We start from the raw sequence: 26,762 nt of genomic DNA, 5'->3' as shown, positions 1-26,762 counted from the left end.
AAGGTATCAATAACTATTGTGTTAAGGTCTTTGTCGGCTAAACACAACATCATGTGGGGTCTATTTCTTCTGACTGAGTTTTTCTCAGCTTTATATCACTTTGCCTTGTTTCTTTGCATCACTAGTAATTTTTGATTGCATACTGGACATTGTAACCTAAGGTAGGGACTATGAATTATATTATCTTCCTCTAAAGAGCTGTTTTTTGTTCAACAGGCAGTTCAGTTATTTAAGCACCTTAAAATTAGGAAGTTTTAAGCTTTGTTGAGGTGGGTTTTTGGAAAAGCTAAGCTGTTTACTAAACTCTGTAACTTAGAGGAATCAGCCCCAAACTCTGTTGTCTCTGCAGATGTTTTCAAAGCTTGGTTTTGGACTCTGTTAAGACAGGTTTTTTGTTTTGTTTTGTTTTGTTTTGTTTTGTTTAGGTTAAGACAGGTTTAATGTGGTCTCAGTGACAAAGGTGTAGCCTTTCTGGGGTTTCAGCCACCATGTCCGGGGGGGGTTAAATCTTCCCCATTCCAGGCAAAGGGGAAATGCAATTTCATCACCACTTCTTGACCTCTAGCATCTTCGTTTGCTCCTACCCCTCAGCAGCCTTTCCTGGGTGGGCACTCACAGTATTTCCCTGTGCATGGGTATCCTACATTCAGCCAGGGAGGGGCCCAACACCCCAAATCTTCTGACTCCCCCTCTGCCACCTCCTTCGGGTTATGACTCTTTGGTGCCTTGTTGCCCAGATTCTAGCTGATTCAGAAGCCCTACATCCTTATTTTTGCTTCTCAGTGCAGTAGGACCATGCACTATGTTTGAGTTCCACTGTCCCCAGGTGGTACTTCACTTGTGATGTTCTCTCTTTTCAAGGGTCACTGTGTGGAACTGCCAGCTGCCCAGCACCTGAGAACAAATGCCTTATTTTTTCAGTGTAACAGGATATTTATTTTTGCAGGAAATATACTGGGTTGGTTTTTCTTGGTGCATCTTCGTCTTATCCTTTGGGTGCTCACTGATTCTCCCCAAAACAGGAGAATTTTATAAACAGTTTTGGAAGAAACTTCTCCCAAATTCCTGTTAATGTTGATATTTTGACCTCTTCCCAGGAATCACAGATGTTCTTAATGGCATCTAGAATGGTGAATCTTTCCAGATCGTTTTCAATTGACATTACCCATCAGAGGAATCACTGTCTATGGAAGCTATAGCTTTATGAAATGTACTTCTTAAATAATAAAATAATAATAATACTTCTTTCAACTTCTTGAAAGTTGAAATTACTCCTTGATCCATGGGCAGAATGGATGGGTGTTAGCAGGCCTGAAAACAACATGAATCCTGCTGTTCATCTCCATCAGAGCTCTTGGGTGACCAGGTACATTGTCAGTGAGCAGTAATATGTTGAAAGGAATCTTTTTCTCTGAGCAGTAAGTCTCACCAGTGGACTTAAAACATTCAGTAAACCATGCTGTAAACAAATGTGCTATCATTCAGGCTTTGTTCCATTTATAGAGCACAGGCAGAGTAGATGTAGCATAATTCTCAAGGGCCCTAGGATTTTCAGAATGGTAAATGAGCACTGGCTTCAGCTGAAAGTCACCAGCTGTTTTAGCCCCTGACAAGAGAGTCAGCCTGTCCTTTGAAGCCTTGAAGCCAGGCACTGACTTCTCCTCTCTAGCTATGAAAGTCCTAGATGGCATCTTCTTCTCACAGAAGGCTGTTTCTCTACATTGAACACCTGTTGTTTAGTGTAGCCACCTTCATTAATTATCTTAGCTAGATTTTCTGGTTAACTTACTGCAGCTTCTACATCAGCACTTGCTGCTTTGCCTTGCACTTCGATGTTATGGAGACATGGCATCTTTCCTTAAGCCTCATGAACCAACCTCTGCTAGCTTCAAACTTTTCTTCGGCAGTTTCCTCACCTGCCTCAGCCTTCACAGAATTGAAGAGAGTTAGGGCCTTACTCTGGATTGAGCTTTGGCTTAAGGGAATGTTGTGGCTGGTTTGATCTTCTATCCAGACCACTCACATCTTCTCCGTATCAGCAATCACGCTGTTTCACTTCCTTATCATTTGTGTGTCCACTAGAGTAGCACTTGTAATTTCCTTCAAGAACTTTCCTTTGCATTCACAGCTTGCCTAACTCTTTGGTGCAAGAAGCCAAGCTTTCAGCCTATCTAGGCTTCTTTTGACATGCCTTCCTCACTAAGCTCAGCCATTTAAAGTGAGAGACATGCGACTCTTCCTTCCACTTGAACACTCAGGGGCCATTGTAGGGTTATTAATTGGCCTAATTTCAATATTGGGTCTCAGGGAATAGGGAGGCCCGAGGAGAGGGAGCGATGGGGAGATGGCCGGTTGGTGGAGCAGTCAGCACACACACAACATCTGTCGATTAAGTTCACTGTCATATGGGTGAGGTTTGTGACCCCGCCCCCCACAATTACAGTAGTAACCTCAAGGATCACTGATCACAGATGACCATAACAAACATAATAAAAATGAAAAAGTCTACAATATTGAGAGAATTACCAAAATGTGACATAAAGACATGAAGTGATAAAATGCTGCTGCAAAAATGGCACTGATAGACTTGCTTGGGTGGGGTTTCCACAAACCTTCAACTTGTAAACAACCCAGGATCTGCAAAGCAAAATAAAATGCGGTGTGCCTGTATCAACTGCAATTTTTAAAAATAATTAGAATAAAATATGATGGTTAAAATGATTATCAAGAATGGTTTCACATGAGAAGGGAGTATCATATAATTTGTGTTTGTTCGTGTGCTCTCTGTATCCAGCTTGATAATTTGCAGGTTGGGCTCATAGGTTACGTTCCTCAGCCATGTAATAATAACAATAATAATAATAATAATAATGCTTATTTCCATGAAATTAACTAGTAAGTCACTAGAATGGACAGCAGGTATTTGGTGGTATTACTGAAGGTCTGGATTTTGGATATTCTGACCTAGCACAGTGCAAACATTATGAATTGACTGCTCACAGGAGATGCTGAGAATGTGACATGAAGCCTTCAGTGACACAGAGAGCAGACAGAAAATTCCAAACCCGGGCTTTATTCTGCATGATTCTCAGGTCTTTCTTCATGGCATGCTAGAATGCCCAGATGTTGTTTTTAGATAAGCCCAATAATGTGACTTCTATTCCTTTCTACAAGTTTTGATCAATAAAGACAATTATTAAACCTAAGGGAAAGACTCAAAAACTAGCAAGCAGCTAACTGTTTACCACTTCACGTTCAATTAAAACAAGGTGTCTACCCAGCAGACACACATGCCTGTGGGTCGCGGTCTGTACTTTCTACCTTTATACATCTTGCTGGAGGACGGGCCTATTTCATATATAATTCCAGACTATATTATGGCACAATAATAATGGCAAAGAACAGTATTTCAGTATTGCAAACAGAGATACAGAACCCTGTGAGGGTGCCTTAGTTGGAAGTGACCAGAACTGTAAAACACTGTCCAAGAGAACAGCTATCCCTGCAAGGACTTCAGGACTTAGAGGGAGTCTGAAATCTCTAAGCATCTAGTAAGTCCTAAGAAGGAAGGATTTCTGTGAAAAGTCCCAATCACCCCAATACTTTAACTTCGTGAGAGTTATGTGGACTTCATGGCCTTACGTGGTCACAGGGTGAGACCACTGAGGGTGCTGCCGGGGTCTGAGCAGTGGGCAGGACACCCAGGGAGGGGACAGCCCTGCACGGCATCCCCGGGCCCTGCCGCCCCCTGCCAGGCCAGCTCCGGGGCCCAGTAACAGCCCCACCTGCCCTCTCTCCCCTTTGATTTTCTGGGCATTTTGGCTTCTAAAGAGGAGAGGGTGACAGGTGACGTGGAGGGAAGGGCAAACCGCCGTCTGCTGCCTCGTGACACAGTCACCGGCCCCGTGGAGAGGCTGCTGCCCTTCCGGCCCCAGCACGCCGGCCGCCCGCGGGTGTCGACGGCAGCCCGAGCCCCGCGCCTGCACCAGCTCCCTGAACACGGCAGGTCCGGTTTCCGCGAGCCGCGAGTCCGCTTCCCCTGCGGCCGTTTCGTTTCCACGTCTCGAGTCATCTTGGCGGAGTCGGGAGAAGTTCGGTCGCGACGCCGCACACCGCGTTTCCCGGGAATCGGGCGGGGGGCTGCAGGCCCTGACTGTCTTCATGGAATGAACTGCAACTCCCTGTGCCGCCAAGTGGGGTCCAGCCCCTCGGAGAAGTGCGGGGACCCCACGGACACGCCTGCTTTTCACCTTCCCCCGGGAGAGTCAATTCTGCGCTTCTGAAGAAATCCAGCACAGCTCAGAGTTTTTGACCATTGACTCTCCTTCCCGAGGCCTGACGTCCAAAGGGCCGAACCTCTGCGTCCTCGTGTCGGTCAGTCTCAGGACGAAGAGCAGACGAGCCGGCGGGGCCTGGGGTGCAGCGGGGACGCCTCCTGGAGCCCTGGGTCTTCCCATCGGGCTGCGACAGCTGCTGACGATGCCTGCTCGGGGCCGCCCCCGAGCTCCCGGTGCCCTGCGGACACCGAGAGGATGTGGCAGGCCTGCTCTGAGTCGCCAGGCCTGATTCAGGGACCGACGGGGACGCAGGGTCCCAAGTTCACAGGAAACAGGCGCTAAGGAGTCCGGGGCTGCCCCAGACGCCTGCTTAGGGACAAGCGGGCAGAGCCCCCCACTGCCCTCCAGTTCCCCCTCTGTCCTTGGTCCTGTGCCCCACGCCTGCCCCTTCAGCGTGAACCCTGCCTCCCCCATGGGTCTCACGTCGCCCAGACGCTGCGACCCCCATGCCCGAGGCCCCTTCACCTGCTCGGACTTTGCTCGAAAGCAGTGAGTCCGGCAGGACAGTCTGGCTCCCGCCCCTCGGCATCAGGCTGCCCCAGGTGGGCGTCTCCCCACCAGCCTTGTTCACGGGCGGGCACCCTTCCAGGCCGTCTTCGCCTTGGAGCAGTGCTGCCCTACTCCTGTGGCCCCGGATCGCCTGCACTAAAGAAGCTGGCGTTACCGTTTAGACCAGGCTAATTGTATCAGGGCCCCCCACCCCCAGAAGATCCTTTAGCATCTTTTAGAGGAAAAAGAGCCAGGGGAACAGAAGTCACCTCCCGATGTGGTAACATCGATAAAGGGGATCACAGCAGCAGAGAGAACCAGGAACTGCTCCGAAAATAATCTCGTCCACGTATTCAAATCAGAACTGAGAAACCAGAAACTCTGGGGGAAAGCGTGTCCGCACCGAGTAAATGCCTCGGAACTCGGCTCTTCATCGTGTGAGCCGGGAATTGGAGCTCGACTACGGAAACTGCGGTGAGTGACCTAAAATCGATACACAGCCCCACCTTGTCTTTGGTAGATGTATCCAAATTTACTCTCCGTCACCATCCCCCAAACAGACACATTCTGAAAACACTCCCTGCCTTACTACATTATTGACCATATATCATAAAGTTAGTGCTTTTAAAAAGTGAAATTGATTAGAACAAAATTATTTACATAAAACTTTTATAAACACTTCTTTTTTGGGGGGAAACAAGATGCACCAAATCTATCCTTTTTAAAAAATTGAAAAAAGAAAGAATCCAACATCATCTGGGAAAACAGATTATTTTTTCCCCCAACTAGAAAGACCTAAAATTGGATATGAAACAGTCACATTGCATTTTGGATGTTGGCCCAGATACTAGATTGGAATTTTAAACCTGAACTGTCAAAAACAAAAAACATGAAATACTATGTTTTCAGGATTCAGAGATTTAGGACAGAAAGGCAGACACAACAGACTGAGCAGTTAGCTCAGTTTCCCAGCATATTCTTAAGAGAACAGTTTTTCTTTACGGGGAGAATTTTTTATAATTATATAATTAATTTTACTGTCAGTATCTCATTTGAGATGAGAGCATAACGTTTCTGTGACGGATTATTTTGACTGCAATAGGATGGTCCCTTTGGAACAGTATTCACAGGCGATGCTTCTGTATTTCTTATTTTTAAAAACTGTAATCACGCTGGCATACGGCGGGCCTCGCGCTCATTCCGGGGAAAGAGTTGGTGGTCACGCTGTGTCTCTGCTGCAATTTCTCCTTCAGCGCTCTGTCATGACTTCCCCGTGGTAGTTTTTACTCCAGAAATGACCCTCCTCGTGCTTTCATCTCTGCTGTGTGTGACGGTCCAGGCCCCACTCCTCACCTTCTAAACCACCTGCTGCCGCCCCATAGCCTGTCCGTCCCCGAGCAGCACTCCCGCCAAAGCCCTGCTCGGCCTGAGGACCGCAGCCCCCCGGCCGCCCCCGCCCCAGGAAGAAGGGTACTTGGGGCTCGGCGGGGCTTGGTCCCAGGTGCAGCCTGGGGTCTTAGCCTTTGAACACAAAACAAACAAATATTTAATACAACAGCACTGTAACGCGGCAGTAAAAGTGTTTCTAGCCCCTTTTTACGTGAAAATCAACGAGGGTTAAAACAGGCTCAGTGAAGGGACGCAGGATTCCTACAGAATTTGACTTTTAGTCCAGAATTCTTTCAATTTTCTAAATTAAATAAATTATTGGGCAATATTTTTCAGGCGTTTTAAAATACATACATTCCCCGAAACCACAGATTTAACAGTTTTAAATCCGCATGCCAGTCTCCTGGGAACGGCCTGGGTTTGTGTCTGTGTTTGCTGTGGAGTGGAGGTGCCGCAGGTCCGTGAGATGAAGCCGGTGAGCTTCGTACAGAGAAGACCTCCTTCCACCACAAACTCATGCCTGGTTTGCACGGAGACGGTCACCGTATCTGAGCCAGGTCCTCACGGGTGTGACGGTCCCACGGCCTGAAGCGCTGTCGCGGAACCCAAATCACAGGGGACCAAAGCGTCTGTCAGGAGGTGACCATCTCTGCCGAAAAGACCCTGGTGCCGCTCGAGCCCTAGGGGCCCGGGCGGGCGGGCCGGCCTCCGGCAGGTCCAGCCTGGCGTCCATCGGCACATGCGCCCGGAGCCCGGCTTGGAGGAAGGACTCATTTAGAGAGCATTCACTACTCTGTGCTTTGAGTTCTCTGAATTTAAATCTGCAAGTTTACCAATAAAACTGTCCTATTTGCACACTCAAGAAATGTCTCTCGGGTGAGACATACTTGGAATATTTTGCCCAAGAAGAACACTCTGGATCCTCAGGGCGCAGTTAGTTCTGAGTTACTCACCGCCCATGGCTGTTGAACTTGGTCTAACCTGAGCTCTTCTCTCTAACGTCACAGACGCCAGAGTTGCAGGGCGTCCACGCGAGTGTTCCCTTTACATTTTTGTTAAATATCTAGAAGCTTGGGAAGACGATAAGACTTCTATTCTTACCCAGCGTGGGGTAGGTGATCCACGTCAACAGTCACTTCCTCTGACATCCTGAACGATGCTCACCTCGTGTGTTCAAGTTTCTCCCGATGACCCTCAGAGGGGCAACGTATTCACAGCTCCCAGTGCCGGAGGTGACTTTGTTACGAAGACGTTTTTTCAGGAGAGATAAGCAACGCTGCAGGAAGAGACACCTAGTGCATCACCCTGACAGGCCTCCTACATGTTTCTGTCTTTCCATCACTGAAACAAATGAAACATCCATCTCTGAGGCAGGTGGGGAGTGGAGGGACGATACTGGTGACATCAGAGGGACGAAACCCACCTTCCAGCCCTGGGGCCCCGCCTGCTCCCAGGGGCTGCAGGTCACGCGTGAGGCGGGACAGGGAAGGAGCCCCCGGCCTAGGGAAGCAGCTCCCTGCCCGCCCCCGGCCCTCGTTTCTCTTCCCGTCACTTCCCAAGAGGCTCTGGAGTCAGTGAGGAAGGGACGGCCCTCCACTGCGCCTGGGCGGCCACCCTACGCCACTGCTCTCAGGGTCAGCACCAGGGACACACCCTGGCCTTTCCTGGGGAGCCGCCCGGCCACGCAGAACCCAGGGTCCACGCAGGCCAAGCGGCCAGCACAGGGTGTCCTGCCCAAGCGTCCCAGGGGCTACGAATCCATCTCCCCGGCCAGTCACTCGCTCTGCTGGGGAAACAGTCTTTCACACATTAGGACACAGGGATTCTTACTGAAAATCTCCAGGGAGGAACCCTCGTAGGCAGACTGTCCCACAGGGACTCGGGCCGGGAGCCTGGGCTGCCTGCAGTGTCACTAACTGGATGCGCAGGTGGCGCCGGCTGATGCTGGGGGCGCCCGGAGAGGGCCGGGTGACCCGGGCCGCGGCCGGACCCAAGCTGGCCGTCCACACTGGCGGCCAGAGGCATCACCTGAGGACCACCGGTGGGGCGTTGGGGAGGGAGGGTCCCGGGGAGCGCTGGTCCTGCTCCCTCCTCCCGTGAGCTGGGCCCTGTGGTGCTGGGACAGGCCAGCCGTGTCCCCGGCATCCGGAACAGCCTGGCGGATGACCCACTGAGACCAGAGGCCTAAGGGCGACAGCTGCGGGGGCAGCAGAGTGAGGGTGCCTCGGGCCTGGCAAGTGGGGGGACTTCGTATCAGGGAAGAGCTTCCGGGGGGACCCCCAAGGAGACCACAAAGCTCCTTAAGGAGAAAGTGCCACCATCTCACTCTGTCCCACGGAAGCCGTGAGGCTGGTGGCAGCCGGGCCGTGGCCCCGACAAAGCAGCCTTAACACGCTTTGTTGGGCGTCAGCCCTGAACTCTTTCTGTGTTCGCTTCTCACCAGTCACCTCCCGATGGTGGTAATTTCCCTCGGGGACGGGAAACAAGTGCCTTGGGCCCTGTGGAGGCTTGGGAGGCATCCTCTTCTTCCCAGTTCTTTCTATTTATTTTATTTTATTTTATTTTTTTGGGAATAACTTTTTAAAAAAAAATATTTATTTATTTATTTGGCTGCGCCGGGTCTTAGTTGCAGCACGTGGGATCTCGTTCCCTGACCAGGGATCGAACCCGGGCCCCCTGCATTGGGAGCCCAGGGTCTTAGCCACTGGACCACCAGGGAAGTCCCCCCAATTCTTTTTAAAATAGACCCAGAACTAAAATATTTTTGTAACAGAGCTTCAGCTTTTACAGCATTTCCAGTTCCAATTTTCTTTGAAAATGCCTCCTGTCAAGCTGCACCTGAATCTGTCAGGGGCCCGGCCCTTCCTGGACAGTCGGACTGTCCTGCATGAAGCCCTGGACAGAGCAGGTGCGCACGGACAAGACACCACCGGAAACCCAGCGCAGCAGGTGTGCTGTGGGTCTTTTGTGAGGCGACCTATCAACAGGTCACCAAGGTTACGGGGACCAATGACAAGTGCATCTCAGGAAAGTAATTAAAGAAAACACAGGCAGCTTTGCACAAACTATGTTCACATATTCTACTGAAGTGTCATATCTCTCAACTTTTAATCAAGTGTGTTTCTTGCTAAAATAATTTTTGTTTTCTCTCCAAAGGGCAGTTCTTAAAGGCTCAATTAACCATCAAATATTAATTATTATTGAGAGAGAAGGTTCATTCTAAAATATTTTTCTGCAGCAAATTTAAGATATATATCTCAGGAATGAAACAGCGGTGCTGTACTATATGGTCTCAGCATGCCATAAAAATATGTAAATAATTTTTCTATTTGAATTTGACATAGTTTGAGTGGAAATGCTTGGCTTGTTATTTTAATGAAGTTAATTCATTAATTTTGTGAAGACAAGTATCTAAAGTATTTAAGTCGTATAAATTTTTAAATATTACAGCAGTACAATAATTTAAAAGTAAATGAATGTATCTGACAACAGGTTATTGTTATATTCTTCAAATTGAAATCATTATTATGATGATAAGATTAAAAATATCTTATGAAACACAAATGATGGAGTAAAAACAGGGCCTGATTCTTAAACTCTTCACTGAGTGGTGGTAAATCAGGCCAATTTGGAAGCCAAGTGAAGATTTACAGCTACCAGAATCTATTTACGATACAGGTCAATAAAATGCTGATGCACATGATGAAAGTAAGAGGACTGTGCAAATACTATTTTTAGAAAAATATGATATTATTAAACAGGACTGGGGGGCTTCAGAGGTGGAACGATGCCCTAATGTAATCCTACGACCCGCAGAGCTGAGGCACCAATGCAAGCAAAGGTGCATCATTTCCTGTATCAAGATTATTAGGAACAGACTTGGTTCGTGTGAAAAAGATGGCACAGAAATTATATGAGAGAAAAATTACTTCTGAGTTACAAGAGAGAAAAATCAACATTTTGTGAATTGATAATGGAAGAAAAACAGATCCACTTCAAAAATAGTTACTTGAGCTGTTCCATCAGGTTTGAGCAGGGCTCCAGGACCACATCATGGAGTTCAAATTCTGACTTGAGTATGTACCAGCTGTTTCCTTGGTATGCACTAGCATCACTAGATGTGTTCTGCTGGTGTGCTCCCTTGGTGTGCACAAGCATGCACTAGCTGTGTTTCCCTCCCATGTGCTAGCATGCACTAGCTGTGTTCCCTTGGTAAATGAGTTAAATTCTTGTGCCTCAGAGTTTTACCTTCTCCCATACAAAGAAGGTAATCACGACAGATACGTAATATTTAGAAAGATTCCTGCTATGTAATAACTACTATGTAAATTGTTGTTGTTAATACTATTATTAGTAAATAGATCTATACATATAAGGAAGAAAACTAAGGTGACCCACATTCTTTCCTTCTACAGATAATCACTTTAGCATTTGGCATATGTCATTTATTTTCCAATGCCTTTGTAAATTATTGTGTTCCTCACTACATACACTTTTGAAAGTTAACATGATGTGTTTTCCAGTCACTAAACAATCTTGGTAAAATTCATTTTAAAACACTGAAAAATCTCATCACATGAATCTACCCCCATATAACTAATTATTTCCCCATTATTGAGAAGCCAGATTGAAATCACTTTTTCTTAAGCACACATTGAATGTGCTCTAAAACACGGCTTGTCATACACTCCTGGGTGTGGAACTGCTACGTCTGAGGCGTGAGGAACCACAGCGGTGTTATCACCTGCTGCCAGACGCCTTCCAGAAACGCTGCTGCGCTGCGCTCCGTCAGGCCTGGTCAGTCATCCCCACAGAAAACACAACCACAAGGCCAGCTTTTGTGGGGACCACTTTGCAACGCCCCCTGCAGAGCCCCCAGGTCAGGACCAGCGGAGTCATCTTCGCTTGAACTTTGCTGAACCTCTACCCACCGGCCACCAGTTCTGACTCAGAACCTTCTGGGAGACAAGCCCTTCTGCCTCGCCGGCCCATTCGTGGTCTGCAACAGACCTACTGTTTGTATATAACTATTCTGTTTTTGCCTAAATTCCTTGGAGGTAAGGTAGCTATTCACTGCCTTCCTCCGAATAACCCTTCTCAAGTTTTAAGATGATTCCACATTATTTATTTAAATGTCTTTCTAGCAGCTTTTCTCCTTCAATCTGCTACATTGAAATTTTTGTTGTATTTGATATATACAGAGTGTAATACATATATTCTTATGTACACAAATCATAGAGGAAGTTATGAAACATAAAACTAAAACGAAGCCCCCGGAAGCTCCCAGGGGACTCACAAATTACAGCATCGCTGCTGCAGCCCTCTGCGTCCTCCTGACTTCCCCCGTGGGCACGGCTGGCCCCCATCTCCCCCGTGACCGGTACCCTGAACTCTGGAGCCGATGCAGTTTTCATAAAGCCCAAAGACGATAGAATGTGAAGGGGGGATTCTTTAAGAAAAAGAATACAAAAGTAAGGCATACACAAGAGGAAATCCAAATGCACTAAGAACTGCTAGCAAATCTTTCCGCAGCAAAACTGCCCTCAGCTGGAACACAAACAGTTGCCCAAACACCACCCCATGGGATTAGATGTGTGATGCAGGGGAAATCACAAATGTTACAGAAACCTGAGACCCCGCGGAGACACTGCCATCTGCTCCCAGCCCCCCAGATGACACTTGTTACTTCTTGTCATTTTGATAATAGCCATTCTGACAGGTGTGAGGTGGTATCTCATTGTGCCTTTGATTTACATTTCCCTGATGATTAGTGATATTGAGCATCTTTTCATGTACCTATTGGTCATCTGCATGCCTTCTCTGGAGAAATATCTATTCAGTCCCTCTGCCCAATTTTGATTTAAATCGTTTGCTTTTTGCTACTGAGTAGTATGTATTCTTTCTAAATATTTTGGATATTAACTTCTGATAAAGTACATGATTTCCACATATTTTCTCCATTTTCATTATGTTGATGATTTCCTTTATTGTGCAGAGGCTCTTTAGTTTGACGTAGCCCCACTTGTTTATTTCTGCTTTTGTTGCCTTTGTTTTTGGGGTTAAATTTTTAAAAAATCATTGCCAAGACCAATGTCAAGGAGCTTACCATTTATGTTTTCTTCCAGGAGTTTTATGGTTTCAGGTCTTACATTCAAGTCTTTCATTCATTTTGAGTTAATTTCTGTCAGTGGTGTAAGACAGGGGCCTAGTTTCATTCTTTTGCATGTGGCCATCAAGTTTTCCCAACACCTTTCATTTATGAGACTATCCTTTTCCCCATTGTATATTCCTGACTCCTTTGTCATAAATTAATTGCCCATATAAGTGTGAGTTTATTTCTTGGTTCTCTATTCTGTTCCATTGATCTATGTGCCTTTTTAATGCCAATACCATACTGTTTTGATTATTATATCTTCGAAATTTAGTATGAAATCAGGAAGTGTGATGCCTCCAGCTTTGTTTCTCTTTCTCAAGATTGTTCCAGGTATTTTTGATCATTTGTAGTTGCGTATACATTTTAGGATTGCTTGTTCTGTTTTTTTGTGAAAAAATGCCATTGGAATTTTGATAGGTATCCCACGAATCTGTAGATTGCTTTGCTTAGTATGGACATTTTAACAATAGGTTTATTCTTCCAACCCATGAGCATGGAATATCTTTCCATTTATTTCTGTCTTCTTCAATTTCCTTCATTAATGTCTAAAAGTTTTCAGGGTACAGATCATTCATGTCCTTGGTTAAATTTATTCCAAGGTATTTTTTTCTTTTTTATGCAATTATAAATTGGATTATTTTCATAGTTTCTCTTTCTGATAGTTCATTATTGTGTATAGAAATACAACTGATTTTTGTAATAGATTTTACATCCTGCAAATTTACTGAATTTGTTTATTAGTACTCAAGAGTTCTTTAGTGGAGTCGTTAAGGTTTTCTCAATACAGTACCAGGTCATCTGCAAATAAAGACAATTTTACTTCTTTCTTTCCACTTTGGATGTCTTTCATTTCCTTTTCTTGCCTAATTGTTCTGGCAAGGACTTCTAGTACTATGTTGAATAGGAGAGGTGAGAGTGGGCAGCCTTTTCTTGTTCCTGACCTTAGAGGAAAAGCCTTAAGCTTTTCACTATTGAGTACAATGTTAGCTGTGCAGTTGTCATTTATGGCCTTTATTATATTGAGGTATGTTCCCTCTATATACAATTTGCTGAGTTTTTTAATAATTAATTAATTAATTAATTTTTGGGGGGGCTGCGTTGGGTCTTCGTTACTATGTACAGGCTTTCTCTGCTTGCGGCGAGCGGGGGCTACTCTTCGTTATGGTGCGCAGATTTCTCATTGCTGTGGCTTCTCTTGTTGTGAAGCACAGGCTCTAGAAGCACAGGCTTCAGTAGTTGTGGCACATGGGCTCAGTAGTTGTGGCACACGGGCTCTAGAGTGCAGGCTCAGTAGTTGTGGTGCACGGGCTTGGCTGCTCCGCAGCATGTGGGTTCTTCCCGGACCAGGGCCCGAACCCACGTCCACTGCATTGGCAGGCGGATTCTTAACCACTGTGCCACCAGGGAAGTCCCGCTGAGTGTTTTTTTTGATCATGAAAAGATTTTGAATTTTGTCTCATGATTTTTATGCATCTATTGTATTAAGATACTCATATGATTTAATCCTTTATTTTGTTAATGTGGTACATCATGTTGATTGATTTGGAGATACTGAACCATCCTTGCATTCTCAGAGTAAGTCTCACTTGATTATAGCATAAGATCCTTTTAATATATTGTTGAATTGGGTTTCCTAATATTTTGTTGAGAATCTTTGTATCTATGTTTATCAGGGATATTGGCCTGTAACTTTCTCTTTGTGGCATATTTGTCTGGTTTTGGTATCAGGGTAATGCTTGCCTTGTAAAATATGTTTGGAATTCTTCCCTCCTCTTCAATTTTTTGGAAGAGTTTCAGAAGGACTGGTATTCTTCTTTAAATGTTTGGTAGAATTCACCAGTGAAGCAATCTGGTCCTGGACTTTTGTTTGCTGAGAGATTTTTGATTACTGATTCAATCACCTTACTAGTAATAGGTCTGTTCAGACTTTGTATTTCTTCATGATTCAGTCTTTTTAGATTTTATGTTGTAAGAATTTATCCATTTCTTCTAAGTTGTCTAATTTGTTAGCATAGTATTGTTCAGAGAAGTCTCTTATGATTTTTTGTATTTGTGTATCAGTTGCAACGTCTCTTCTTTCATTTCTACTTTTATTTATTTGAGTGCTGCCTTTTTTTCTTGGTAAGTCTAGCTAAAGCTTTGTCTATTTTGTTTATCTTTTCAAAAAAAACCCCAGCTCTTAGTTTCACTGATGTTTTCCATTGTCTGTTTAGTCTCTACTGCACTTATTTCCATTCTGACCTTTGTTACTTACTTCCTTCTACTAACTTTGGGATTAGTTTGTTCTTCTTTTTCTAATTACTTGATTTATAATTTTAGGTTATTTATAAGAGTTCTTTCTTATTTCTTAACATATGCATTTATCACTATGAACATCCCTCTTAGAATTGCTTTGGCTGCTTCCCATAAATTTTGGTATGCTGTATTTCCATCTTCATTTGTCTCAAGATATTGAGACTTCTACTTTGACCCACTGGTTGTTCAGTAGCATGCTGTTTAATCTTCACATATTTGTGGATTTTTCAGTTTTCTTCTTGTAATTGATTTCTAGTTTCATACCATTGTGGTCAGAAAAGATGCTTGACAGGACTTGAATCATTTTAAAGATTGAAGTAAATCTGTGGTTCTTAACTATAACTAGTAAATTCAGTCTATGTATATTGATTTTATTACTGCTATGTCTGTACTCATATCTACCTCCTTAAGTTTGGCTCTTTCATTGTTTTATTTTTCTATTCTTTTTTTCTTAATGCATTTTAGTTAAGGATTTTTTTGTTATTGATTTGCTTTTTTTCATTTGATGTTTTACTTTTACTGGTGTTTTATTAATTCGTGATGTGTCTTAACAACCGTAGCACTTAGAATGCTTTACATCCAGTCCACTCACTCTGAACCACATATGTTGTTTTCAGTATTCTGTATTTGCTCTCTTATCTTAACCTAAGATATTAGACATTAACTTAAGTGATGTTATTACTTTCTGCAGAGAACATTTGTTTAGATTCACATACATAGTCCCCTCCTTTAATCTCCAACTGCCCTTCTGGGATCATTATCTTTTTCCTGACATGTGTTCTTTAGAAATTCTGTTAGCGATATACTCTTTCAGATTCTCTTCCTATGAACAAGTCTTTATTTTTACCTTGTTTTGGAAGGATGGTTTTGTGAGGAACACAAAGATAGACCAATAGTTATTTTTCTTGTCTCCATGATTTTGAAAATATTATTGGGCTGTTATCCAGCTTCCATTGTCACTATTGAGAAATGTGCTGTTAATAAAATTGTCATTGTTCAAAGTCATCTATGCTTTCACTAGTTGATTCTAAGATTGACTCTTGGCAACAAGGTCAGACAGAAGAGTACGACCCCATCTACATGAAAGTCAAACCCAGGTAAAATTAATCTATAGTAATTGAGGTAAAAATAATAGTAATTTTTTGAGGGAGAGGGTAGTTTGAAATTATGGTGATGTGCTATATTTTGACCAGGGTGCTATAACATTTATTGAGCTGTTTCTTCAAAGTTGTATACTTCCCTGCATGTGCCTTATACTTTAATTAAACAGTTAAATATCATTCACTCATTCGTTATCTCTGCCTGGGAGACCATCCCTCCTTCCATTTAGAAGACTCAATTCAATGTTTAACTTATGTGTTTATTTGTTTAATATTTTAAAATATATTTTGTTTGTTTAATTATTTTTCTTATTATATCTGCTTTCCTTTTTTTTTTTTTTAAATTTATTTATTTATTTTTGGCTGAGTTGGGTCTTCGTTTCTGTGCGAGGGCTTTCTCTAGTTGCAGCGAGCAGGGGCCACTCTTCATTGCGGTGCACGGGCCTCTCACTATCACGGCCTCTCTTGTTGCGGAGCACAGGCTCAGTAGTTGTGGCTCACGGGCCCAGTTGCTCCGCGGCATGTGGGATCTTCCCAGACCAGGGCTCGAACCCGTACCCCCTGCATCGGCAGGCAGATTCTCAACCACTGTGCCACCAGGGAAGCCCTGCTTTTCTTTTGCAACTACTATTTATAAGCTTAGTATCTGTTTCCTTATAATTTCTGTAAAATCTTGTTTCTGGTTTGATATATTGTTCCTGTACACTTTTGAGTCATTCAATTCTCTGTAATGACCCTAATCGTTTGAGTTAATCTTTTGAAATTCTTAACTCAGAAAATCATGCATTTACTGTCATAAATTCTTTGTTATTTAATTGCAGCTCCTTATTTATTTTTGCTAAAGTTTTCCAACAAAGGGAAACTAGTCAGACACAATTTAGCCTTGCATCTGCCACAAGTAAAGCAGAGACACTGGCATCTGAAGTCCCTCAAAGGACCGGGTCAGCACCCAAATTCCAAGCACACCAGGTGAAAGCACCAGCTATCTCTCAGGAAAAAGGAAAACATTTTTGGACAACCAGGTAATCAAGGAATAACCCCTCTATGTTCCCTCTGTGAAGGAAAACATGAACACCAACCAACTAACAAGGGAGCCAGAACAGGACGTGCAGGAGTGTGGAAACAGGGGCGGAGGGAGAGAAGGACCTGACAATATACACGCTCAATTGAGATGAGTGACACTGATGTGAATGAGACTTTTTGCTGTTATAAATATTCAGTAAGTTTTCTGACACGAAAACAGCGCAGTATGAGTGATGAACTTAGAATCTTAAGCTGTGTGAGCCGTTCCTGCATCTGGAGGAGAACGTGGGGCCTGGGGGTGAAGCCGTGAGCAGACTCCTTCTCATGGGGGGTAGGGAAGACTGAGCAGATGTAGCATCTGGGGAGGGAGCAGTTAATAATTTAGTTTCAAATGAGAACCCAGGGAAGTTGTCAAATACACAAGGTAGCAGTGGAATGGCTCTGGGAATCACAGACAGAGTGAAAACGCATTCTGTCAGCTCCCCCCTCCACAAGCAGGGGTTACAAATGTGTTGGGGGTCAGGGGCACACAGTCATGAAGGGGAAACCCAGCCTCCAGCGCTCCTGTGATTGTAAAGCTGCTCTGAACTTGGCAAACTCTGCCTCTTGCTCCATCACGTCTGGTCCTGGGAGAAGGAAAGTGATGTGAGCATGTCTGAAAGTGCAGCCAACGAAAACTGCCTAAACCCTCTGTGTCTGAGGAAGGTTCCAACTCATTTCCTTTGATAAAACAAACTGCAGAGTGGAGCCCATTTTCTTCTCCAATCCAGAGATACTGTAGATCCTAGTCTTCCAAAGACTAAAGCTTTGTGGTCACTCCTTGTACTCAACATGGCTTTTATACAGTCCACAAGAAAAAGGTAAGTGAGAGAGAATGGAAAAAATACAAAGACTTAGGATGTTGTGAGAGAGCGTAGCCTAAAGTGACAAAATTTATTATAAATACAGAGTAACTAAGCAGTGTGGTTCTGGTATTGATATTGACAATCAGAAAACAACCAAGGTCTCAGCAATAAACCCAAGACCAGGAAACATGCGCTGTGATCACAGTGACCGAGGACACGGGTTAGCACAACCGGTTACCCAGGAAGATCAACCTGGGTCCCAGCCTTTCACGTGTTCTACAAAAATAAGTATCGTATGCTTTGGAGACTTAAAGTGAAAAACAAAGCTTAAAAATACTTAGGAAAAAAAAACACAAGGAAACATCTTTATGAGCTTAGGATAAGAAAGGATTTCTTGAACCAGATCCTAAAACCACAACCTCTACCAGAAAGAAATGGACACATTTGTCTACACCGATTAACTTCCATTTATCAAAAGGTAGCGTAACTATAACGAAAACGCATGCTGTAAATTGTGAGCAGAGATTTGAGACCCAAATTCAACAAAATATTAAACCCAAGTGTGTACGGAGCTTCCCAAGGCATCAGGAAGGAAAAGACAAACAGCTTTACAGGTAAAGGGGTGAGAGTGATGGATGCACGTCACGGAAGGGGAGAAAGCAAAGTAACCGCAAGCAGGAGAGGCAAACAGACCTCCTCAGGCAACCCGGGAGCAGCCAGCAAATACCCCTGTGCTTGGAAAAATGAACCCAGAGCGTGGAGCCCTGAGAAGCCGTGGCCACCTGGAATGCCCCCTGCCGCTGAGACGGTGACCTGGGATAGCCGCCTGGGGAAATAAGTTGTCGTTGCTTTGAAAATCAGACACTGGCATCATTTGTGCCCAGAAATTCTAGCTCTGGGTCTGTAGCCAAGTGATATTTATAAGCATGTTCATGGCAGCCCTGGTTTCAGTGACAGCAGACTAGAGTAAACCGAGAAACAAAAGCCAAGTGTCTAGCGATGATTGATAATCAGTAAATAAACTGCAGTATATTCACGCAATTAAATATAATACAGAAAAAAACAAACAAGCAAAAAAGAACCAGGGACATACATAACATTTGTGGATCTCAAAAACATAATAGCAGGTAAAAATGTAAATCCCAGGAGGCTATGACAGAATAACATTTTATAAGGCTCAAAATGAAATGGTATATTTTAGGGATCTATACATATGGATAAACTTTTTTTTTTTTTTTTTATCAAGCCAGTGACAAACTCAAGGTTCAGGATGCTGTTTATTTTGGGCAGGCCAGGAGATGGGATATGGGAATGACACACAGGCAGCCGTATAAGCTGGGGACGATGTCCCTAGTACCGATTTGAGTCTTGAGTTCAGGGACATTTGTTTTATTATCCTGCTTCATAACTCACGTAGAACCTAAACGCAATTTTTAAATATCAAGAACTATGTTAAAGGGTTAAAAATGGAAAAGAATGGTATTTTAAGAACAGACTCTGCAAACGTGAATCACTTCCTCTGGCTCCGCCTGCCGGTCAGGTAGGTGGTGGCCGGAAGGTGCGAGTGGATACGATTTCCAAGAAAACATTTTTTCATGCTGCTTACAGGATTCTAATCCGTATCCACTAACGGCTCAGCGGTTGATGAGCCCGCACCCTGGACGCTGGCTCTTCTCAGGGCCCAGCCAGCCGGGCTCGGGGTCAGGCCAGGCCTCCCTGGGGGAGGGGGCGGCCGTCCAAGCCCAGGTCGCCTGCAGCCCTCCCTTTCTGCTCAGCTCTGGTTTTCTCGGGAAGGTGAAGATTTGGAGGATGATGGAAACTCACTGCAAATACACAGCATCACGCGTCCTAGGCGACTCCATTCGCTTGGGAATGAACCCCTTTCCTGTGAGTCTGGAGGAAGCTTCCTGAGGACAAACCCTGGCAGTTCCCACCGTCAGGTTCCAAGGAAAATTGGAGCCACGACTCCGCATTCTACCTCAAACTTGCGTACTCAGGCCTGTTCACGAGACATTGTGAGTTAGGAGCTGAAAGGACCCTACGGTGAAAGCCCAGGCGTCCACGTGGGAATAACGCGCACGCAAGCACATCCTACACCCATGTTTGCATCTCCCTCTGAAATGGGCAGCGAGGGCTTTTTCTAAATCTGCCAGGGGAGCTTCCAGTTAAATCCAAGATGAGGAGGAGCAAGCTTACCGTGTTGCTGGAGTTTCCGTTCAGATGCAAACCGCTGTCAAAGAGGGGTGACGAGGTCCCGCTGCCGGGCTCGCTGGACGGTCCTGGGGACCCTGCAAATGAAAACAGAGACTCACTGCAGATGGAGCCACCGGAGGAGTCGCAGCGCGTTCCCTGCAGGTCCACCTACGGGGGTCACCTAAGGAGGTCCGCAGACAAGCCCCCGGGGGAAGCAGCTGCTGGTACGGGCTGTGCAGCCAGCGCTGGCCCCTCGCCGCCCGCCCACCATGTGGACGCCCCCGTCGGCACCCCGCAAAACGCCTGGCAGAAGGAGGGCAGGACCGGCTTCTCGCCGGGGCTGCACCAGGTCCGGGTGCAGAGAGACAGCAGCCGGTGCAAGCCGGTCCCCCGGCCCCCGGGGCTCCATGAACCTGCACTCCCCACCACTAAGATAACGATGCTAATTTCCCAACACTTATTCTTGACTTTCCGATGTTAATTTTTATATTATTTATTTGTTTGACATTTTCTGATTATCTTTGCACTGCAAGTTGCTTTAGTGAAAAATAGAAAGACCAATCAGGTAAGTTTAAGGAAAGTGATATTTATAAAAAGAGGAAGCAGCTCTGGACTGGGGAGGGAGCAGGGAGCCGCCGCTAGGCCTGGAACACGGGTGCTGGATGAACAGAGGGTCCAAGTCGAGCGTCTGTCTCGGGCAAGTCAGGGCCCTTCCCGAGCACAGTCCTCTTTTCAGGACGTACAGGGATGGAAAGGGATCTCCGTCCCGTCGCTCCAGCACCAGGCGGGTCCGGTCCCCACCCTTCCGCCACCGCTCAGCCCCCTCCCTGCCCTCCACCGCGGCCCCGGACGCGCCAGGTGAGGTGGGGCAGCACCAGCTGCCCCCAAGCCTCCCCCGAAAGACCAGCGCCCCAGGTGGACAGCAGGCGTGGCAGCGGGCCCTCAGCGCACATCGGCCCTGACCACGTGCCCAGGACCCCTCGCGGGACCCCAGGCGGGCGCCAGCGCCGCAGCCAGAAGGAGCTCCGCACCCCCTCCCCAAGTAGGGAGCCCTCCTCCCGACCACGACGCACCAGCAAGACCGACTCGGCGGCCCTGGGCCCCAGGTGCTGCCATGGGCAGGTTCACCCACTGCCCTCCTGACTCAGTCGGCAATTTCAGGGAGAAGCCAGTGACCCCGCATCTCCCGTTACCAAAATGGGCGACGGGAAGGACCCCGACGGGCTGTGTAGGGTCAGGGGTGCCCCGGCTGAAGCAGGTGCCAGCCTGATAAACGGGTCCTTCATTTTCTTTTAGCTTGAAAATTTTCAAAGCCCGCGTTAGCCTTCAAAAGCCAACTACTCAGGGGATAAATCACATTAGGCAGAGGTTCCAAACTGGCAGGTGAAGCTAAGTCAGACCTGCAAATCGGTTTTGTCTGATCAAAGCCAAGACATTGCATTAAAAATCCAGATTTCTTACTTTCTTGGAAAATGACAAAATACTTTACCGGCGTAAAGTTCCCAGATGACGGTAACTGGCTGGGGCCGAGGGGGGTTCACAGCAGGGACGCCGGGCCCTCCTCGTCCTGTCCTGCCCAACCTCCACGTCAGGTCTGAGGGTCTGCAGGCATAGGCATCTCCCCGCACGCGGAGCAGGACGAGCACGGGTCACACACGTGTCACCAGCACCCGTGTCACTGAGGACAGAGCTGAAAGCCTCGCGATGTTGTTGTAGTTACTACTTCGACACACAAGCTTCAGGTGTGATTGTTATTCATTATTATCACCAGTTCACAGATGAGGAAAAGTAGTGGGATATTGTGCAAGTTACTTCTGTGATCTCACTTTTCCCCTTGAAAAGTCATGAATGCGTTTATGGGTGCACCTTCAAAGCAGCTGGCAGAGTTCAGGTAAAGCAGGCGCTCCATCAACCTAATTTTCCTTTAAACTCTAGACAGGACAGCCAGAGCTTTAAACCGCTCAACAAAATCAGACAAATTCACGGGTCTTCACACTGACACTTCACACTGACCTTCAATGTCGGCGACCAGCTTCAGGAGGGAGGCTGTGTTCTTTTACGTCCTTACGACCCCACCCGAATGCCTTCTGGCCAGAATATGAGCGTGGGCAGCTTTTCCGTCCACTCGCTCTGGGGTGCTGCGACACACGTGGCACCCTGACTGTGCAAGTTCCCTGCTGTGAGAATCAGATGCATCTGGGAAATACAGGAAAGGAGACCCTTACAGACCCCTGAGCAAAATCCAGGGCCTGTTACAGGCCACCTGGGTGCTTGGGGAGGGGAGAGAAACACTGAGGCCGGCCCGACAGCAGGACCAGTCGTAACAAGTAGGCAATGCTTCCTGCTTCCTCACTCCTGAGGAAAGAAGCACGTGAAGCAGACATGGAATCCGAGGGATGCACTTCTGTGCACCCACTCCCAGCCCCGTGTCCAGAGCGCCTGTGAGGCCCCACACGTCTGTAAAACGCTCCACACCGCGTCCCTGCAGGCGGAGAAATGGACTGAACGGCTCCAAGAAGGCTTGAGAACATGACAACAACTTAACTCTGCTTGAACAGAGTTCTCACTGCATCTGAGCACCCAGCTGCCTTCCCGTTCTCCTGACCCTCCAAACATCCTGTGACCAGCTCCCCACACACAGAACTGCTTCTGGGCCCAGAGTCCGTTCTGCCAGCACCTCTACCGACTTCTTACTGCATCTTCTATCTGCAGCTCCTTCCTGGTGGCACATGTGTTACTTCCATAACTAGCTCATCAGTGACTTGGGAGCGAAATCAAAATATTCCTAATTTCCTTCATTCTCCAGATGCTCTCACTGGAGGGACCAACTCTGCCAAATCAACCCCGAGGGGAGGCTGAGTGAGTGAGTGAGTGAGTGGATTGTAACCTGACAGTCATTCATGCGCTCTAGGTTTCTATCAACTCACTGCTGGTGAATGAGCATCTTTTCATCTACATCCCAAAAGAGAAATCTGAACATTGTAATATTTGTTTCTGCTTATCACTACTTAAACCTGTTATTTAAAAAAAATCAGTGTCAATACTTATTAATAATAAAAAGTGTCAAAAAACAACTACTGGAAAAGAATACAACGCAAATAGTTTCAATGAGCATCTACAAAAATACCTAACCTAAACAAATGAGCTGTGATCTACAGGAGCTACGCTGACCTCGTGCAGGGCTGGTGGGGCGTGAGATGGTGCAGCCGCCGTGGAGGCAGCGTGGCAGGTCCTCAACAATCCGACCCAGACTTGCCGTATGACACAGCACCTCCACTCGCAGGTGTGTGGCCGGGAGAACTGAAAACACGTCCACGTAGACCTGTACGTGAACGCTCACACCGGCACTGGCACAACGGTCCCCAGGTGGAAACAAGCCACCTGCCTGTCGGCTGATGAAGACGGAAACAAAACACGGTCTCTCCCAATAATGGAAATTATTCAGTTAAAACAAGGAATGAAACACCTGCACACGGGGTACCACGTGGATGAATCTGGAAAACATGCCGAGTGAAGAAAGCCGACACGAAAGGCCACACACTGCACGGCCCCAGTTACGCGAAGCGTCCAGAACAGGCAAATCCACGGGGACAGAAAATGGATTCGTGGTTTCCAGGGGCTGGGGGAGGGGATGATTGGTACAAAGTTCCTTTTTGGGGTGATGGAAATATTCTGGAATGGGGTAGTGGTGATGGCTGCACGGCACAGTGAAAAATTAAAACGGCCGAAGCACGCGCCTTAAAATGGTGAATTTTATGTTATGTGAATTCTACCTCATAAAAAGTCTAAGAGTCTGAATCTATGCAAAATAATCGAAGTCGGCAGTGACTGTCTCCAGGGGAGACCCCTCCCGCCTCCTGTGCCCTCCCGGACACACCGTCAGGTGAGCGCAGCTTTCTACACACAGGTGCCCGCCGGAGAGATGTCCAGGCAGGGCCGTGCACACGCCCCCCTCGGCTACACGGTGCTGTAAACGCACACGCGCCAAACACCTGGGCTCCAGGCGGACGCTTGGGGTTGGCTGTCCGTGGGCCTTTTACCCTCTTCTGGAAGAGTCACTGTGAAACCCCAGTAAACTCTTGTGCTGTGTACAGCATTTATTTCTCTTTGAACCTGTGGCCTCATTTCTCACGCTGGTCTTTTCAGAAGTCAGGACGTGTGATGAATCCTACTGATGTAGTTTCACACCCGTGGGGGGATCGCCAGTTTTCCTTAGATCGGTGAGCAGCGTGGTTTCCAGGTTGAGGTCTGATGGGGACAAAAATTGCGCTGCTGAAACCGATGTGCTCGGTTACTCAGGAAGATGGATGCGGAGCAGGGCCAGAAGTTCAATGGCCCTTTTTGTGACCGTGGATTCGAAGGTGAGATCGGGTCTCAGCAGCTGCTGTGGCCCCAGAGAGCTGGGCCAGGCCCGGGGAAGCAGCAGAGGCTCTGACAACAGGGGAACGATGGAAAAGAGAGAGAAGATACCAGCCATAAGGTCAGCCCAGGAGAGAGAAGCTGTTCCTTCATGTGAGAGAAAAAGCCGGAGAAAGAAGGGAAAAGAGAAGAGAGTGGCTGCCGCGGGGGGAGGGGGCCCCGCGTCCCCGTGAGCCTGGACGGCGCTGAGCCGCCAGCAGAGCTGCAGCCCCTGGGCCCGACCTCAGCCCAGAGCCCCTCTGGTTCCAAGGTCAGCACCCAACAGAGGCCCTGCTGCTACATCAAGGAAGGACGGTAACTTCATAAATTCTGTAAAGCCATGCTCCTGAATAGAATCAGTCATAATACCTGTTTTGATTCACTTCCCTGCTGGATCACATCAGGTATAACAGAGAATTACAAGCTCTGCAGGAAAACATGGGCGACGGTGACACATCACGGTGCAGATTTACTGTTCTTTCCTCTTTTACGTTAAATATTTCTCATGTCAACATAGATATCTTAAATACAAACTTTGTTCCTAGATGTCTGCATGTGCGTGTGTAGGTAAATACAGCCACAGTGAGGCGACCTGAGGAAGGCAACTTAGTTAATTCATTGACAAAGGGCCGTCTGGGGACGCCCTCTTTTAAAAAGTCTGTGGACGGGGCTTCCCTGGTGGCGCAGTGGTGGAGAATCTGCCTGCCAATGCAGGGGACACGGGTTCGAGCCCTGGTCTGGGAAGATCCCACATGCCGCGGAGCAACTAGGCCCGTGAGCCACAATTACTGAGCCTGCGCGTCTGGAGCCTGTGCTCCGCAACAAGAGAGGCCGCGATAGTGAGAGGCCCCCGCTTGCCACAACTAGAGAAAGCCCTCTCGCAGAAACGAAGACCCAACACAGCCATAAATAAAAATAAATAAATAAATAAAATTTAAAAAAAAAAGTCTGTGGACGGATTGAAGGGTAGGACGTCTTCCGAACATGCAACGCTGAGGCGCTCTCCGCGTCTTTCCTCTCTCGGAATATGAGCTCAGGAAACGATCTACACTCCTGCCAGTGACATATCGTTTGGATAAACAATGTGCTGCCTGGCACCCTTGAACTTCTCCCCTCCCCCTTACCTAATGGGAGCTTCAGAAATGATGGCGCTTCCCTGAGATACTCGACAGTGACGGTCACTTCATCGCCAGCATTTCTCAAAAGATGCACCTGTCAATGTGACAAAAGACAGCTACTTTACCATCACAAAGCGACCAGCACAGAAATAGAAATAAATCCCTACACGTCTCGCCTGTCTCCCGAGAATTCAGTGTTTGTGATTACCTTTGAAACTCTGAAAGCCCTACGAGCCTTACCTGCCATAACAAAAGGATGGCTGTATGTCCCCAGGTACAGGACTCCGGCACCTCAGCTACACACATGTTCACACGTCAGCAGAGGTTTGAGGCCAGTCTCCCTGCACACTCTACCCACGCCATCCCGGAAACTCAAGTCATGTGAGAAACCCGCGTGGAGCGCAAACGGACAAATTTCAGACACTGGCGACACACGCCAGCTGGTTAAGTGTGACACTGCAAACCGAAAATATGAGCTTCGAAGTTTAAACGACATTTTAGTTTTGGAGAAGTCAACGGGCATCACTTCGCCCTTCTCGGCGGCAGTGCCACCATCGCCACGGTTCAGGCCCTTCCCCTGTAACCCAAAGAGCTCATTCCTTTAGCTCTAGGGTCAGCTTTTAACGCTCAACGTTTGCCTCGTTTAAGCAAACGTGATTCACACACATTAGCCAAAGCCCGGAGTAAGAAGCTGTACGTGTGCGCGCCCCCAGCGTCCCATCGGGAACACGTGCGATGCTTCCACGTGGCCCCGGCCCTCCCCTGAACACGCCCCTGCTGACGACCTGCTTCTGCCTGGAGAGCCACAGAAACGCCTTTCCCGTCACCCCGGGGACGTTCTCCGTGTCCCCCGAGCCGGAGCGCCTCCCCTTTGCCTCGGCCCGTGAAACCCGCCAAATGCCCCAGCCCGGGTCAGCCGACGCGAAGGGGCGCCCCTGGCTCACCGAGCATCCGTCTGTCCTCCCGGGTCAGCCGACGCGCGAAGGGGCGCCCCTGGCTCACCGAGCATCCGTCTGTCCTCCCGGGTCAGCCGACGCGAAGGGGCGCCCCTGGCTCATCGAGCATCCGTCTGTCCTCCTCTCCCAGAGGCCCTGCGTCCACAGCCTCCTGCGCCACGGGCGCCGTAGTGTCTTTTCCACGTATCAAATCTCGTGACCCTGAGGCCTTTTCTCCATTTCACGCCTCACCAGGCGGGTGCCCCGGGAACCCTGAGGCGGGCCTACCCTGGCGCCCCTTCCCGAAGCCCCCTCGTCTCCTGCTGGGTGGGTGCAGGTGCAGACACGGGATGAAACGCCCCAGGGTCTGTCTTCCCGAAGCCAGGGCTGCCGCCCAGGCAGGGAGAAGGGGAGGGCTCAAAGCCTCCCACCAAACCCAGCAACGCGGCCATGAGACGGACATTCTGCTCGGACGACTCAACAGCT

General features: G+C 47.3%; 1 protein-coding gene across 12 annotated transcripts in view; it reads right to left on the bottom strand.

Annotated features, from left to right (window-relative positions):
* SNTG2 (syntrophin gamma 2) overlaps positions 1-26,762 on the bottom strand; it is a 205,022-nt gene that overhangs the window by 74,608 nt on the left and 103,652 nt on the right. For 11 of the 12 annotated variants that reach the window (XR_011076637.1, XR_011076636.1, XM_068564760.1 and 8 more), the window contains 2 exons: positions 25,348-25,435; positions 19,829-19,920 (listed from right to left, as the gene is read on the bottom strand). Coding sequence is in view for 10 of the 12 variants with exons in the window: in XM_068564760.1 (XP_068420861.1) it covers positions 19,829-19,920; positions 25,348-25,435 (180 nt within the window). In the remaining 2 variants the exon portion in view is untranslated. The remainder of the gene's footprint in view (positions 1-19,828; positions 19,921-25,347; positions 25,436-26,762) is intronic. The other variant, XM_068564757.1, reaches the window with a different exon arrangement.

The sequence above is a fragment of the Eschrichtius robustus genome, chromosome 15, assembly GCF_028021215.1.
Source record: "Eschrichtius robustus isolate mEscRob2 chromosome 15, mEscRob2.pri, whole genome shotgun sequence".
Taxonomy (NCBI): domain Eukaryota; kingdom Metazoa; phylum Chordata; class Mammalia; order Artiodactyla; family Eschrichtiidae; genus Eschrichtius; species Eschrichtius robustus.
The sequence above is the reverse complement of the archived record's forward strand: the minus strand, read 5'-3'. Positions and strand labels throughout refer to the sequence as shown.